Source organism: Electrophorus electricus, chromosome 11, assembly GCF_041902795.1.
Source record: "Electrophorus electricus isolate QZ-2024a chromosome 11, ASM4190279v1, whole genome shotgun sequence".
Classification (NCBI taxonomy): domain Eukaryota; kingdom Metazoa; phylum Chordata; class Actinopteri; order Gymnotiformes; family Gymnotidae; genus Electrophorus; species Electrophorus electricus.
In genome coordinates, this window is record NC_137507.1 from 10409105 (window position 1) to 10425000 (window position 15896).

Consider the following 15896-nt stretch of genomic DNA (forward strand, 5'->3'; position numbering starts at 1 on the left):
TTCATTTCCATCAGAACAGAGCAGAGCACTTTTTATACAGCTTTTGCTCTGGTACTGTTGTCAGGAAGAGGTGAAATCCCTAATCTGAGCACTTTCTAACAAATTTGGTTATCAGTTAGATGTGTCTGTCAACAAAGTGTCTTATACAAATGACTTTATATAAGGCTCAAATCCAAAATGTAACCAAGCCAGCTGCCTTCATTCTTTTGAAAAATCCTCTGACTGGTTTGTCACTATTTTTGTTTCAGGCATTGGATGTGGTGCCATTTATAATAAGACATTATGTGTAACTTTACATGTAACATGTGCAAAGGCATAATAGGACAGTTGTAATCGTCATCATGTTTGTCACTGTTGTTGTTTGCAGTGATTAACCCATGTCTGAGGAAAGTGTGTCATGAGCACACAGTGTGTATACACACTGGCCCAAATCAGCACTCATGCATGTGTGCCGAGGGCTATCAGGGAGACGGCTGCATGCCTGCAGACTCCCGCCACAGCAACTCCACTCAATGTGTTTACGATGGCCCTGGAAAGGTGTATGTGTGCACTCTTGTATTTTTTATTAATTTTAGTGCTTGTTTGTAAATAATCTCTAAGTAGAGGCAGGGTTTAGAAGCTTTGCCTGACAATGTGAAGTAGACCAAAAGATCCTCAAAAACTAGACATCATGCTGTGATTCGAAAAAATTCAGGAACAAATGAAATACAAAGTAATTGAGATCTATGAGTCTGGAAAAGGTTATAAAGCCATTTCTAAGGTTTTGGGACTCCAGCGAACTGCAATGAAAGCTGTTGTCCCCAAATGGCAAAAACATGGAATAGTGGTGAACCTTCCCAGGAGTGGCCAACAAAAATTACCCCAAGAGCGCAGCGATGACTCATCCCAGAGGTCACAAAAGACCCCACAACAACATCCAAAGAACTGCAGTCCTCACTTGCCTCAGTTAAGGTCAGTGTTCATGACTCCACCATAATAAGACTGGGCAAAAATGGACTGCATGGCAGAGTTCCAAGACGAAAACCAATGCTGAGCAAAAAGAATATAACGGCTCATCTCAATTTTACCAGAAAACTTGATGATCCCCAAGACTTTTGTGAAAATACTCTGTGGACTGACGGGACAAAAGTTGAACATTTTGGAAGGTGTATGTCCCATTACATCTGGCGTAAAAGTAACACAGCATTTCAGAAAAGGGACATCATACCACCAGTAAAATATGGTGGTGGTGGTAGTGTGATGGTCTGGCACAGTTTTGCTGCTTCATGGACTTGCTGTGGTAAATGGAACCATGAATTCTGCTGTTTACCAAAAGATCCTGAAGGAGAATGTCCAGCCATATGTTTGTGACCTCAAGCTGAAGCACACTTGAGTTCTGCAGCAGGACAATGATCCAAAACACACCAGCAAGTCCATCTCTGAATGGCTTAAGAAAAACTGAATGAAGACTTTGGAGTGGCCTAGTCAAAGTCCTGACCTGAATCCGATTGAGATGCTGTGGCATGACCTTAAAAAGGCGGTTCTTGCTCGAAAACCCTCAAATGTGGCTGAATTACAACAATTCTGAAAAGATGAATGGGCCAAAATTCCTCCACAGTTCAGTAAAATACTCATTGCTAGTTATCGCAAATGCTTGATTGCAGTTGTTGCTGCTAAGGGTGGACCAACCAGTTATTAGGTTTAGGGGGCAATCACTTATTCACACAGGGCCATGTAGGTTTGGATTTTTTTCCCCCTTAATAATAAAAACCTTCATTTAAAAACTGCATTTTTTGTTTACTTGTGTTATCTTTGTCTAATATTTAAATTTGTTCGATCTGAAAGATGTGTGACAAACATGCAAAAAAATATCAGGAAGGGGACACACTTTTTCACACCACTGTACGTACTTCTTTTCTTGCCTGACAGGTGTACATGACTGGAGGGGTTCCTTGGCAATGGAAAAATTTGCTTTGGCAATATAATGCAGAGACTGCAAGATCTGAACTCAGAACCTGGAGGCCTAACCCTAGCTGTCCAGTGCCATCAGTCTGTTTGGTGAGTGACATGTCAACTGCTCAATGCGATTGATCTGCGTGGTGAGTGACACTGGCTGTCCAATGCTAGCATGGCTTTTAGTGAAATTTGGTTGGTTGGTCATATAATTTACAGAAAATCTAAGGTCAAGAAAGAGCTGTGCTTGACTTAGAGCTCAGAGATTCACACATGTTCTGCTGTGCCTTGTTGGTATTTCAGAAACAGTCATGTCCTGGCCTCTAATGTCACGTGGACCGTTCACTGTTTTTGTACCAAGCAACAAAGCTTTCAAATCAACATCTGTGAGTTCAGTCATACAGACCATCAATCAAAAAATTATATATACACTACTGTTCAAAACTTTGGAATCACTGCATCAGTGTTCTCAATAATCCACCTTTTTGTGGATATGTACATAAAATTATTATAATGTGATATTAGAATTTAAAAATTCATGAATTTTCCAATAACTTTTAGGAAGCACATAAATACACAAATAATTTTGTCCAGAATTATGTAGAATTGTGCAGATGACTCCAAAATGCTTCATAGACATGTATGGAGAGAGTTAATAATAAAATTAATATCCAGAATACTTCACAAAGGGGTGGAAAGCAATGATCAAATCTTGAGGCAGATTATTTCAGGAGAAATTGCATTAAATTCAATTTAATGAATTATTCAATAGTTAATGACCTTTAGTTCACTAAAATACTAAATGATAGTTTAGAATGACATATTTTATTACATATTTTATTTACTACATACATTATTTAGACCTACATTGCATAAAGTTGCATAAATATGGGAACCCAAACTTTTGAAGTAGTAGTGTAAATGATAAAAAAGTGCAAAAGACATCCATGTTACACACACACACACACACACACACACACACACACACACACACACACACACACACACACATGTGCATCGTACTGTTCTGCTGCTGCAGGTGAAAACTCTGGTGGCAGATGATGGTGGCACTTAATCTTTCGCACAGGTCCCCAAAGCTGGTCAGTGAGGGGCCTTGCCAGCGAACTGAAGGACTTAATAAACCTCCTATAAAAGTTGGCGAAGCCTAGAAAGCGTTGTAGTGCTTTTCGTGTAAGTGGTCTTGGCCCAGCCTCCACCTTGCCTGGTTGCATACTCACACACCCTTGTTCAATGGCGTACCCTAGGAAGTTGACCTCCTTGCGATGGAATTTGCATTTCTCCACCTTGCAATACACGTGGTTCTGTAATAAGGTCTGTAGTATGGCCCGCACATCGAGTACATGTTGGTTCCAGGAGGGGGAATAGATCAAAATGTCATCGATATATGCGACGACGGATCTTCCCAAAAACTCCCTAAGAACCTCGTTAATGTAGGCCTAGAATATCGACGGGGCTGTTGCCAAACCGTACGGCAGTAAGTTCTTTCTGTGCAGATGGTAGCAGGCTGGACCCAGTTCAGCAGAGCTCAGGAGGACCTACGTCACTGTTTAGAGCGCCACATGCCTGCTGTGTATTGTTTCTGATGGAGGGTCCAGCTATAGAAGAAACGAAGCTTGTGCCCTTGTAATCCTGGGTATATATGCAATGATTTTTTATGTGTCTTGTTTAGATGCAGTCTGCAGAAATGATTCATTTCAGTTCAGTGAAGACCCTTCAGGGCTCTGACGTCTCTGTGAGCTGCGTCGGAGAGGACCAAATAGTGAGTGATGGAAAAGTCTTGGACTCAGGAGAGGAGATTCAGGTGAGCAAGGACCAATCAGGGAACAGGGAGCACTTTCCAATCTGTAGTGTTGTGCTGTGTGTGAGCATGGGCTGAAAAGGATTGAATGTTATTTCTAAAGTTAAGTTGGCTACTTTACCATACTTAATATTATTGATATCACCCACTCTTTTTTAGGGTGAACATCAGTGTCAAAAGTTGTCAGATTGTAAACAGGAATCTAAAGTTCAATAGAGGTTTGGTTTATGGTTTTGACTGCTGGTTAACACCTCCCAGCCTTGGGGGGCGCTGTGATCAGAAGGACACTGTAGACATCACAGTAAGTTCCACATAATTCCAAGATATGCTGACAAAATCCTCTACTGATATGCAGCATGCATATTATATGCAAATTATATACTTCCCATATTAAAAATGTTTCTTAGCTATGCTACACTCTCATTTTGTATTATATATAGATTATATAAATGGTTTATGTTTCTATGACAGATGCCTTGCAGATATTGTGCTGTTACAGTATCATCTGATTGCCCTTCAATAAGTAAACCAAATGTACTTTTCACAAATCCATGCCCATTTCACTATATACACATAAATGACTACCTTTATAAAAAAAAATCATAAATACTTCATCCAGCTTATACAAACACTATTTGAAAGATATTACATTTATTTTATATGTATTTTTCCATAAAGATCTCTCATTTAATATGTTCCTTGAGTTGACTTAAAGCTAATCATTTCTATATAAGTTAAATGTAACATGTTTTTGGAATGCCGTCTATACAGAGGTGCGACCTGCCCAGACGCTTCTCATCTTTGAATGGTGGATGTCAGTTTGTGCACACCATGGTCATATGGAAACCCAAGTGCTGCTCAGGTTAGTACTGCAGGGATTGTCTCGGTACAGTAATCCAGACTTCATTCACATTTTACTACAACTCATTAATCATGTTGTTGATGGCAGCTATATTTGGGCCCTTCTGGGTTCTTAAACATTGTTGCTTTTGCATAATAACAGTGAAAGTGATAGTGGCATTGTGTGTGTGATATTCTCACTACAACCTGTTCTCCAGCCTGTCCTGGAGGGCCAAGATCCCCCTGCAGTAACCATGGACAGTGTGATGAGGATCACCTAGGCAACGGCACCTGCACATGTTTTCCTGGGTTCCAGGGAGTGCCCTGTGAATTATGCATAGATGGCCACTTTGGACCAGAGTGCAAAGGTCACATTCTCTACTGAACATTTAATAATCTAGTTGAAAAGTGTTTGCAAAGCTGAGCTGTGTACTACAACGTGTGATTTTATTTATGCACCTAACTAGACTTTTTGCTAGTATGATTTCATTATACATTCAGCTTTCCACACATGAATGGCACAAGTACTGTGCCATAATCATATCCATGAAGAGCATTTTCAGGTGGAGTGGGAGGGGGGAGCAGTTGCAAAGGCATTCTTGAGCTCCTTGAAGGCCTTGTCAACCTCCTGGGTCCACTTAATCTTTCGCACAGGTCCCCAAAGCTGGTCAGTGAGGGGCCTTGCCAGCGAACTGAAGGACTTAATAAACCTCCTATAAAAGTTGGCGAAGCCTAGAAAGCGTTGTAGTGCTTTTCGTGTAAGTGGTCTTGGCCCAGCCTCCACCTTGCCTGGTTGCATACTCACACACCCTTGTTCAATGGCGTACCCTAGGAAGTTGACCTCCTTGCGATGGAATTTGCATTTCTCCACCTTGCAATACACGTGGTTCTGTAATAAGGTCTGTAGCATGGCCCGCACATCGAGTACATGTTGGTTCCAGGAGGGGGAATAGATCAAAATGTCATCGATATATGCGACGACGGATCTTCCCAAAAACTCCCTAAGAACCTCATTAATGTAGGCCTAGAATATCGAAGGGGCTGTTGCCAAACCGTACGGCAGAACCAAATACTCATAGTGGTCTGTGGAGGTGCTGAAGGCTATTTTCCACTCGTCTCCTTCCTTGATCTGGATTAGGCTGTATGCGCTGCGCAAATCAAGTTTCGTAAAATATCTGGCCACTCACAGTTGTTCAAACACTCCTGATACCAGGGGGAGGGGATACGGGTACTGCACCAGCAGCTTGTTGAGTCCTCTAATCCGCACAACGTCTCAGGGCCCTGTCCCTCTTCTTTACGAAGAAGACTCCTGCAGATGCCGGAGAGGTCGAGGGTCTGACACTTGTTGCAGAGCCTCTAATATACTGTGCCATAGCCTGCTCCTCCTCCTGAGAGAGGGAGTAGATTCTGCACCGGGAGGGCACCACTCCCTCCTTGAGTGTTACCGCGCAATCCCAGTCTCAATGCGGTGGAAGCCGTGTGGCTTTGCTGGGGCTGAAGACCTACTCCAGGTCCTGGTACTCTAAAGGAATAGGCACCTGCTTCCCGGCTTCAGGACTCTCTATGGAAGTAGCCTGGAGGGGTACTGCCTTGTTTGGGAAGCACCTCCGATAGCAGGACATGGCCCACTGCCGGATCAGTTTTTTTTGCCCACAGCATCTGTGGATTGTGCGTACACAGCCAAGGTAAACCTAGGGTGAAAGTGTGAGACAGGCCTGGTAGGAGGAAGAAACTGATGCGTTCAGTATGTCGTCGCCCCCCCCCCCCCCCCCCACCCCCGGTGACAAGGAGAACCCTGGGGGTCACATGGATGATGTAACCTAGACCTACCACACCCCAATCCAAGGCCTGTACGCTTAGTGAGGAGGGCAGAGTGATGGCCTTAATACCTAGCCTCCTTGCAAAGCCCCAGTCCATGACTTTCCCAGCACCTCCCAAATCCACTAGGTCAAAAGCTGACAGTACACGGCCTTTGCACGGTACCTGGACCAGATCTTAAACATGGGAGGAGAGGAAGAACAACTCACCCTACTGTTGCCTCCTCCTCACTGTACCCCGGCTGCATCCAGCTGCATGGGCTCCTCAGGAGTGTTGGTTTGCCGGGCGGGTCCAGTCTCCGTTCATAAACACATCAATCTGCGCGGGTTCCTGCCACTAAGGTTCGGAATTCCATTGCGTAGTTGGCTGCAGATCTCAACCCCTGCCTTAGGCACAACAATGATAGCCCACAGAGCTTTCCCTGATGGGGATGGTTGAACACCACACGTAGTTCTCCAATAAATCCTGCATAATCGTTCGTAAATGGCGAGTTATTTGTTACCAATGCCGCACACCATACTCGTGCCTTTCCCATAAGTCTTGAGATGACAAACGAAACTTTAGCATGGTCGGACAGTCGCGGCTGATATCCGAAAAACAGCTCACACTGCACAGTGAACCCCTCGCAAGTATCGGGGTCCCCGCCGTATGCCTCGGGGGAGGCAATCAACCCTTTAACCCCCTCGTGTACTGGCGGGTTGACGGGGGAGCTCGTTCTGTGCTCGGTACTCAAAGTCGTGTGATGGATGCGCTGGCCGAGCGTCTGTACCACAGAACGAACCTCTCCAATCTCCTGTTTCTGCTACTCTAGCGCTGCCATCTGGACAGCCAACAGGTGAGCCCATTCAGGGCTGCTTGCTTCGCAAGAGGTGAAGTTCCAGCAACAGGTTCTTTATTATCCATTTTTATATAAGCAACGATGGCAAGGCTATTGGCCTTCCAGGAACGGGGTAGTGGCTCTCAGTAGACTTGTGTGGTCTTGACCGCTAATGTGCAGCGTTGTCCCTCCGAACCTGTGGGTGTATAAATATGCGTACTGGTTAATGACTCGTAGGTGTCTCCTGTCAGAAGACAGGTGATTGTGAGCAGGGAAGGTGAGTGGTATAGTCCTGGTCTGGTGGGGGCGTGTCTCCCTCTTTAGGGGACCGGTCAGCCGTGACACATGCTGCTAAATATAAATGGTGTGTGTGTGTGTGTGTGTGTGTGTGTGTGCTCGCATGTTTATTTATTTGTTAATATTATTGTTTTCCAGATGTGAAATGTGAGTGTAAGATGGGCTACATTGGTGATGGATACACTTGCACTGGAAACCTGCTACAGGTTCTGATGTTCCCCAGTAACTGACACTGACTGGTCTCATAAATTGTTCCCATCCCCAGCAAATCTTGAATTGCTCCAGAACTTCAGCATCAGGTCAAGAGTTTGTGAGGCATCTCAGCAACATAACCACCTTGTCCACCCTGTTTGTGCCTGATAATGACGGTCTTTATGAGAACGAGGTAGCTTGGTCCTCTCCATACCACACAGATGTCTGCATTCTACATGAGTCAAGATTAAAGGTGTTTCACACTCCCCCTCTCTCTGGAATAGACACTGTCCTACAGGGCTTTAGAGCACCACCTGCTGGATGGGAGAGCTCTGGTGCAACGTCAGCCATGTTCGAACACATCTGGGACATACACTCAGTGTGAAAGGGGTTCCTAGCCTGCAGAGCCCCCAGACACTGGTAAACATTTACCTCATTTAAGCTGCATTATAGTTAGTGGATGTTCTAAGCAATTACATTTACTTCAAGTCTAAATCAGGCACCCAGCAATCCAAGCCTTTCCAGTTCCACTACTTCAAGGTTAGTGTGGACACGGTGCGTCACAAGATAGCAACATGTTTTTAATATGCAAACAGAAAAATTAATCCAAACATGTGAAGAAAGATTTAATATAAGGAAAATGAATTAGACTGTTAGTGTGTATATGCAGTATGCAAGTATGTGTGTTTGGCTTTCAGGAAGATAAGAATGAAGACAGCAGCCCTTCTGGATCAGCCCCATACATCTCCAACCCCACGTATGAGTCCACACCTGCCCCCACTGACCCCCACCTCCCAGCAGATGAGGTAAGTAAAAGAATTAGTTACAGATTACAGTTATGCATAATTACAGTTACAGACTGAAACAGAACAAAACTTTGTGCTGCCCGATTCTAACACTGGACTGTGTTACAGAAGGATGACGAGCAGCAGGTGGTTGCCAGTGGCTCTTATGATCTTCTGCAGGATAGCTGAAGAGATGTGGGATCTCACTCAGACACTCTCCGTACAGCTCAGAGCCTGAACTGCTGTAGAGCAGCTGGACACTCAAGTGCTGCAGTACCTTAGCAGACCATAAGAGGGCCGAAGAAAAAAAGAACAAAGTTAAAACGGCAGTTTCATAAAGCTGAACTGAAATGAACTGGACATTGACGACCCAGTAAAATGGGAAGTACTTTTGTGATTATGTGTGTAAAACTGTTTACGTCTCTGTGTGCATGTGTTGTGTGGTTGAATGTTTACATGTTTGTTGGCCTTGATTATTCCTTTGGTATAACAAGTTTATGTTCATGTTACCACTACATGCACAAATAAACAAACAAAAGCATTTGTATCTAAGGTATATTTCGCTGAACATAAATTTCTAATCAGCTGGATAACTTGAGACAAAAGTCGAGGCTATAATGTCCCCCTAGCCCTTCTGCCACTGTCTTCTCATATGTGTAGCCTGGTCCAGAATCCAACACTGCACACAGTCTGTGATTTGGGAACAAGCCAGAATTGTGCAAGTTTCAGATACTCTGGACTGGGTTATAACAGGGTTATAAATACAAGTCTTATCTGATAGAAAAAAGTGTGTATTTAGTCTTTGATACATTTTGAAAAAGCTGTATTCAAAATCCTTTCAGAATACAATAATATTCTGTGCCATTATCACTTGTTCTCTTTCTCTCTTGGTTTACTTTAAAAAAAACTGGCCATTGAAGAATAGAGCATTTATTATGTGTTTTCAATGAGGGTGAATTTTTCTCACTTTTTTTCTGTCAGTATATCTGTTTCACCGCCGTGGTTATAAAATTAATAATCCTCTTCTGCCATCATGTGGATAAAATATGTATTACAGTTATACGGTAAAATGATTTTGTCACATCTTATCATTATCTATAAAAAGGTTTTTAAAACTTTTAAAATGAATTGTAATAAAACATATTCTTTATGTAAAGTCTTAAATTATTTAGTGTTTTTCTATTTTGCAGTCATAATTTCATTACTATATGCTTCCTTTCAAATAACTGAAAACCAAGCGTCATCTTTATCACTTTAGGCTATTAACATATAATTCTTTGGATGTTTATTCTATTCAATTTAGTTTATTTCGAGTGACAAACTAGTGCTTTGAGTGATAAACTAGTGTCTTTCTAAATCCGTACCTTACCCAAACTAGCTGTGTGTTTGTCTGTCAGATACAGTATTAATCAGTGTTTAGATCAGCTCTGCGCAGGTGCCATTAAAGCTGAATCTACACTGAGTGCTTCCTCTCTCTGAAATCAGTCTCCTGTATGCTGGTGACTTTCTCACCACACTCTCCTCAGTCAGACGCCTCTAGAGACAGGAGGTAGAGTTCTGTTCATCTGCGCTGACGTTCGTTTGATATATATGGAGTAAGTCAAACATGCACCCTCTGATTTGTCACTGGAGAATGTTTGATGATTTCCCCTTCTCTGTCTAATAAGGTAACAGTGAGTGTGATTGGCAGCTGTGAGAAGCTCTCTCTCTCTCTCTCTCTCTCTCTCTCTCTCTCTCTCTCTCTCTCTCTCTCTCTCTCTATAGGGGGCTGAGGGGACACAGTTCCTTCATTCTCTCTGGGGTAGTGGAGGTGAAGCTTGTGTTTCCTGCTGAGTTGAACAGAGTGTGTGCAGGGCAGAGGGAGATGGACAGCTGTCTGACTTTAATTCTTCTGATGTCCACAGTCTCACTCACTACTGCCGGTAAGTACGCACTCAATTATACAAACATTCTCAAATCAGTAGGAACTAGTCAGTTAGTCCTGCCCAAGGTAAAGACTAATCATGGAGAGACAGTGTTTAGCTTTTATACTGTTCTTAAAAGGAGCCAGTAGACACAAAGTATTAGATGAGCCCTGATACTAGGTACTTTTAAGTCTGTACAAAACCCCTTTCATTTTAAGACTTCAACTCAGATTAGTACACAGCACTTTTGGGTTTAATTTAAAATGTTTAAATAAATTTTCATAATTAAAATGCACGTTTATATTTTTTATTCTTAATTGATTCTGTCTTTATTTTATTTTGTCTCAGCTCTTTACATGTTTAATGTGAAATCTTTTAGCATTTTAATTTCTTTTAGTAGTAGTTAGATGTTCATTTGAAATTTGTTCTGCTTAAATCTATTATTTATAAATGATTATGATTGATTATTGTTACTGTTTATAATTTTAATCTTTTGTGTGAAGCACTTAGAATTGCCACTGTTTATGAAAAGTGCTATAGAAATAAAGTTGGATTAACAAATTTCTATATTAGAAACTATAAATGTGACTGAACTCTGTAATGAATCAGAGTTAGTTGAGACAGTAGTGACACAGACACAGACGTCTGCAGGTGTTTTTATCAGTAGGTCATCTGTGTCTCCTCAAAAGCAGTTCTAAGTGACTCATGTTCTAGTACAGTTCAGTACATGTGAATACTCTGTTCATTATTTAAACAGTTAATAACTGGTATTTTGGAGCTATTGTATACATTTGTATATATACTATTTATAGCATTATATGCTATTTTTTCATATTTTTAGATATTTATTTATTAGTTTGTGTATCTATTCTGTGTTTCTCTGATATACTTCACATTACCTCTGGAAATTAATAATGTTCATGTTATCTTCTTTTATCAGAGTTAGAATCAGCAGTGTTTATTGTTCCTTCTTCTAGATGATGTTCCTGGTATTCCAACCATGAACCTAACATGCTAAATCCCCCCCGTCTCTCTCTCTCTCTCTCTCACACACACTTCTGTCTCCTTTAACAGACAGTGTGAGGCTGGTGAATGGTGGTAGTCGCTGTGCTGGGGGAGTGGAGGTTCTTCATGAAGGACAGTGGGGAACAGTTTGTAGTGATGGCTGGGATATGAGCGATGCTGCAGTGGTGTGTAGAGAGCTGGGCTGTGGGGAGGCTGAAGCTGCAGTACGCAATGCTCACTTTGGACCAGGATCAGGACCAATCTGGATGGATGAGGTGACCTGTAGTGGATCAGAGTCTACACTCAAGAACTGTAGATCAGCAGGATGGGGTAAACATGACTGTTATCATGCTTTAGATGCTGGAGTCATCTGCTCAGGTAAGATTTAAAAATATATTCAAAAATATCACATCAAATATAAAAAAATTTCTTTATCATACCAATTTTATTTTAAATTAGGTTTACATAATTTTTCACTTAAATCTAAAATGTAATCAACATTAAACTAATTTAATTTAATCAACTGTTATTAAAGCATATTTTTGGTTTCTCATACAGTTATTAGCAAAAAATGAGCCAAACATTTTTAACAGAGAATATTCACCACCAATGCAGCTCCAAGGCAAGAGTCAGAAAAAATTAACGATGGAAGAGAATTTGTATTTTTATATCATTAACTTTTTATACTAATTGTTATTAAAATTAATATTTCAAAATATATTCAAAATGAATAATGGATCTACATATCAGATTATATAATTAGCAGAGAGTCCAAATTTACAGTTTATTACCTGTGCAGTGAGAAGTGTTTCACGGCCTTTAGAGGTGATTCAAGACAATATGATACTGATTATACATTATTATAAACAATAAATCTAATGCTATTACAGTCTAAAAGAAATTAGTGAAATATGTCAATTCTTGTGTGCACTACTCAGTGTAATAATTCAAATCAATTAAATGCACAGCTCACAGGAAATCCAGACTTACCGACGGTCCTCACCTGTGCTCTGGGAGAGTGGAGGTACTTCATAAAAGGACCTGGACCACAGTGTGTGATGCTAACTTTGACCAGCAGGATGCAGAGGTTGTGTGTAGAGAGCTGGACTGTGGGCCTCCTGTGGAGGTGCAGGGAGCAGCTGCTTTTGGCAGAGGGGAGGGCAAAGTGTGGACAGAGGAGCTTCAGTGTAGAGGCAACGAATCTCAGATTTACTTCTGTCCAACAACATCTTCACCCAAAAACTGTTCCCATGACAAAGATGTGGGACTAATATGTTCAGGTTATATGTCAATATTTATCTCTTTCTTGCTATTTACATACCATGTATGTACATTTGCATACATGTATAATGACAATAAATGTGAACTGAATGCTGTTCCACTAAGATGTCAGTTATGTGTTCAGGTTACACAGCGGCACGTCTGGTTAACGGCTGGGACTCCTGTTCTGGTCGAGTGGACCTCTGCTACCTCAGTGACTGGGGCTCAGTTTGTGGTGATAGCTGGGATATGAGAGCTGCCAGTGTCCTCTGTGGACAGTTGAAGTGTGGGAGTGCTGTGGCTGTGATGGGGACGGACTGGTTTGGGGAGGGGAGTGGCCACATCTGGGCTGATGTGTTTGATTGTCATGGGAATGAGACACACCTATCAGAATGTCCCATCTCATCATGGAGTCGAGCAGCATGCTCTCATAAAAAGGATGCTGGAGTCATCTGCAGTGGTGAGCTCTTCCACTCATGTTCACCACATTAGTGAAATTAATGATGTTTTGCATGCTAAAAAAAAAGCCAATTAATTTCCATGTTTAATTATATTCCCATTCAGATTCCTCTCAGGCCTTTCATGAGGGGCGAGTGCGGTTGTCTGGAGGGAGGGAGTGTGAGGGGCAGGTGGAGGTTTACTTTATCCAGGACTGGAGGAGAGTTCTCCTGGACTCCTGTAGTGTGTCTGAGGCCTCTGTGGTGTGCAGACAGCTGGGCTGTGGCTCTGTGTTGAACTTCTCCAGCTCCTCTCCATCCATTCCTGATCAACACATCCACATGTGTGTGACGGGCTTCAATTGTTCTGGGAGTGAAGCTCATCTAGGGAACTGCAGCAGTGCAAACCTCCTCAATCTTTCCTGCAGCTCCAGGGAACAGCTGTCAATCACCTGCTCTGGTATGTGTTACATTGACCTAAAATGGGTCCTTATTGTGTGATGATTTATGACATTTATCTCTTATTTTCAAAAATAATGATTTTGGTAAAACATTATTTAGTTAAAACAATTAACAAAACTGCAAAGGTTAAACTTTCTGAACTATCTTGGACATTCAATTGTGTGATTGTGTACGTATATACAGTGTTCTGTCTTTGCGTGCGTGCGTCCGTGTGTGTGTGTGTGTGTGTGTGAGTGTGTGTGTGTGTAGGTGTGTTTAACTCAGCCCACAGCTCCATCAGACTGGTTGATTCTGGGGGAGACTGTGCAGGAAGGCTGGAGGTTTTCCTCAATGGCTCTTGGGGGACAGTGTGTGATGACTTATGGGATATTGAGGATGCTCAGGTGGTGTGCAGACAGCTGCAGTGTGGAGTGGCCCTCAGTGCCCACGTACCAGCCTGGTTTGGTCGTGGAACTGGGTCCATATGGCTGAATGAGGTGCAGTGTGATGGGAACGAGACTTCCATGTGGAACTGCAGGTATCAACTCTGTGGAGAAGATGAGTGTGGACATAAAGAGGATGTAGGAGTGGTGTGCTCAGGTAAAGTGTGCTGACTACTGCGGTTATTGATGTGTTTCCACCCTTTGTAGGTAATAGTTATTCAGTATGTACACTAGTTTATACAAGCAGTAATGCTTGTATAGCTTCTTGTGGTAATAGAAAATATATAAAATTGAATTACATTAACAATTCCTATAACATACAAAACACCAAGTTTAAACAAGTGTTATTTAAACTTTAGACCTTTTCATAAACTCTCCTTCTGCCCTCAGAGTTTAAAGAGATCAGACTTACAGAGGGCTGTGAAGGAAATCTGGAAGTGTTCTACAATGGAACCTGGGGAAATGTGTGTGAAAATAGAATAGATGAAGAAACAGCAACTTTAATCTGTCAAGAGCTGAACTGCGGAACATCTGGCAGTGAGAACAGTGACAAACCAAGAGTGGAATCATCTCCTGACTGGCTGGATGATCTGAAATGCAGGAAACATGACTCCACTCTGTGGCACTGCCCATCTTCCTCCTGGGGGAAAGAAACATGCAGTTCACTTGTGGCTCACATTACCTGCACAGGTAAGGACAACCTTTCATTGATTTGAAATGAACTGATGTCTTTGCACAGAAAATATTAAACTGGCTGAAATAGCAACAACACTGAATACCACTGGAAATTCAAAGCTTTAAGTATAACAGCTCAATGATTAATGAAGTACCTTATCACAACTGCAGAAAAGGAAAATATTCAGGTGCAGCGAAGTCATCTGAAGTGCTCCTCATCTCCCTATCAGAGACAGTGCTCAAGTAAGGTAGTAAATTGACCATAAATTCAATGTGTTTTTCATATGATTAGGTCATTAATTACTGTTGCCATGTCTATTCATGTGTGTGTGTGTGTGTGTGTGTGTGTGTGTGTGTGTGTGTGTGTGTGTGTGTGTGTGTGTGTGTGTGTGTGTGTGTGTGTGTGTGTGATGCAGACCACATGCCTCTCAGGCTCAGCAGAAAACAGGGAAGCTGCTCTGGGAGACTGGAGGTTTACCATAATGCTACATGGGGCTCTATCTGTGATGATCAGTGGGACATCAGGGACGCTGAGGTGGTCTGCAGACAGCTGGGCTGTGGGAAGGCACTGAGGGCTGATGGGAGTACTTTTGGTGCTGGTGAAGGGGTGGTCTGGCTGAACAGAGTGAAGTGTAGAGGGGATGAGATTCACCTGTGGGACTGCAGTTATTCACTGAAGAAACACACTGACTGCTCCCACAAAGAGGATGCTGGAGTCACCTGTGCAGGTCAGAGGATTTTGCTTGATTCTGGGGTTTCAAGTTCCATGCAAAAATCTTTTCACCCATTCATAATAATCTGCAAAAGTTTATTTTAATTGTCATTTTGGCTAATGAGAGTTAAATCAAAAATTGCTTAATTTCTGTCCAACTTCCTGGAGAACATGAACATGTATGAATGTCTGGGTGTTCTGTTTTTATATTGACAGACCCTTATGTGACTCCTACTACTACACCAAGAACAACCACAAGCACCTCCACCATTACAGGTTAGCTCTTTGTCTCTTGGTCATTTTCATAAGTGACTGTGGAAACATTATTGCTTGTTCTTCAGAGTTGCTGGTGTGTATTTTTCTTTCCAGATGTTCAGAAGACATCCAGTCCTCTACAAACTACATCAGCAGCTGTTCCGTGCACCACCCCTACAGTGGTCCTGCTGGTACTGGGAGTGCTGCTCTTCCTGGGCTTAGTGCTTCTCTCTGGGCTGGTTTACCAGAACAGAGTGCTCAGGA

At 42.2% G+C, this 15896-nt stretch overlaps 1 protein-coding gene and 1 pseudogene across 1 annotated transcript in view; both read left to right on the plus strand.

The window, feature by feature from the left end:
- The first annotated feature begins 3293 nt into the window (after nt 1–3293).
- Nucleotides 3294–15896, plus strand: part of LOC145659828 (stabilin-2-like) — a 40474-nt pseudogene continuing 27871 nt past the window's right edge.
- The window catches only part of LOC118241666 (antigen WC1.1-like), a 10456-nt gene continuing 4875 nt past the window's right edge, over nt 10316–15896 (plus strand). The window contains exons 1-11 of the mRNA XM_081723085.1: nt 10316–10422; nt 11479–11787; nt 12378–12689; nt 12815–13129; nt 13234–13566; nt 13818–14147; nt 14381–14680; nt 14837–14908; nt 15082–15393; nt 15594–15653; nt 15747–15896. The exon at nt 15747–15896 is cut by the window's right edge and continues 3 nt beyond it. Coding sequence (XP_081579211.1) covers nt 10365–10422; nt 11479–11787; nt 12378–12689; nt 12815–13129; nt 13234–13566; nt 13818–14147; nt 14381–14680; nt 14837–14908; nt 15082–15393; nt 15594–15653; nt 15747–15896 — 2551 coding nt within the window. The 5' untranslated portion in view covers nt 10316–10364. The remainder of the gene's footprint in view (nt 10423–11478; nt 11788–12377; nt 12690–12814; nt 13130–13233; nt 13567–13817; nt 14148–14380; nt 14681–14836; nt 14909–15081; nt 15394–15593; nt 15654–15746) is intronic.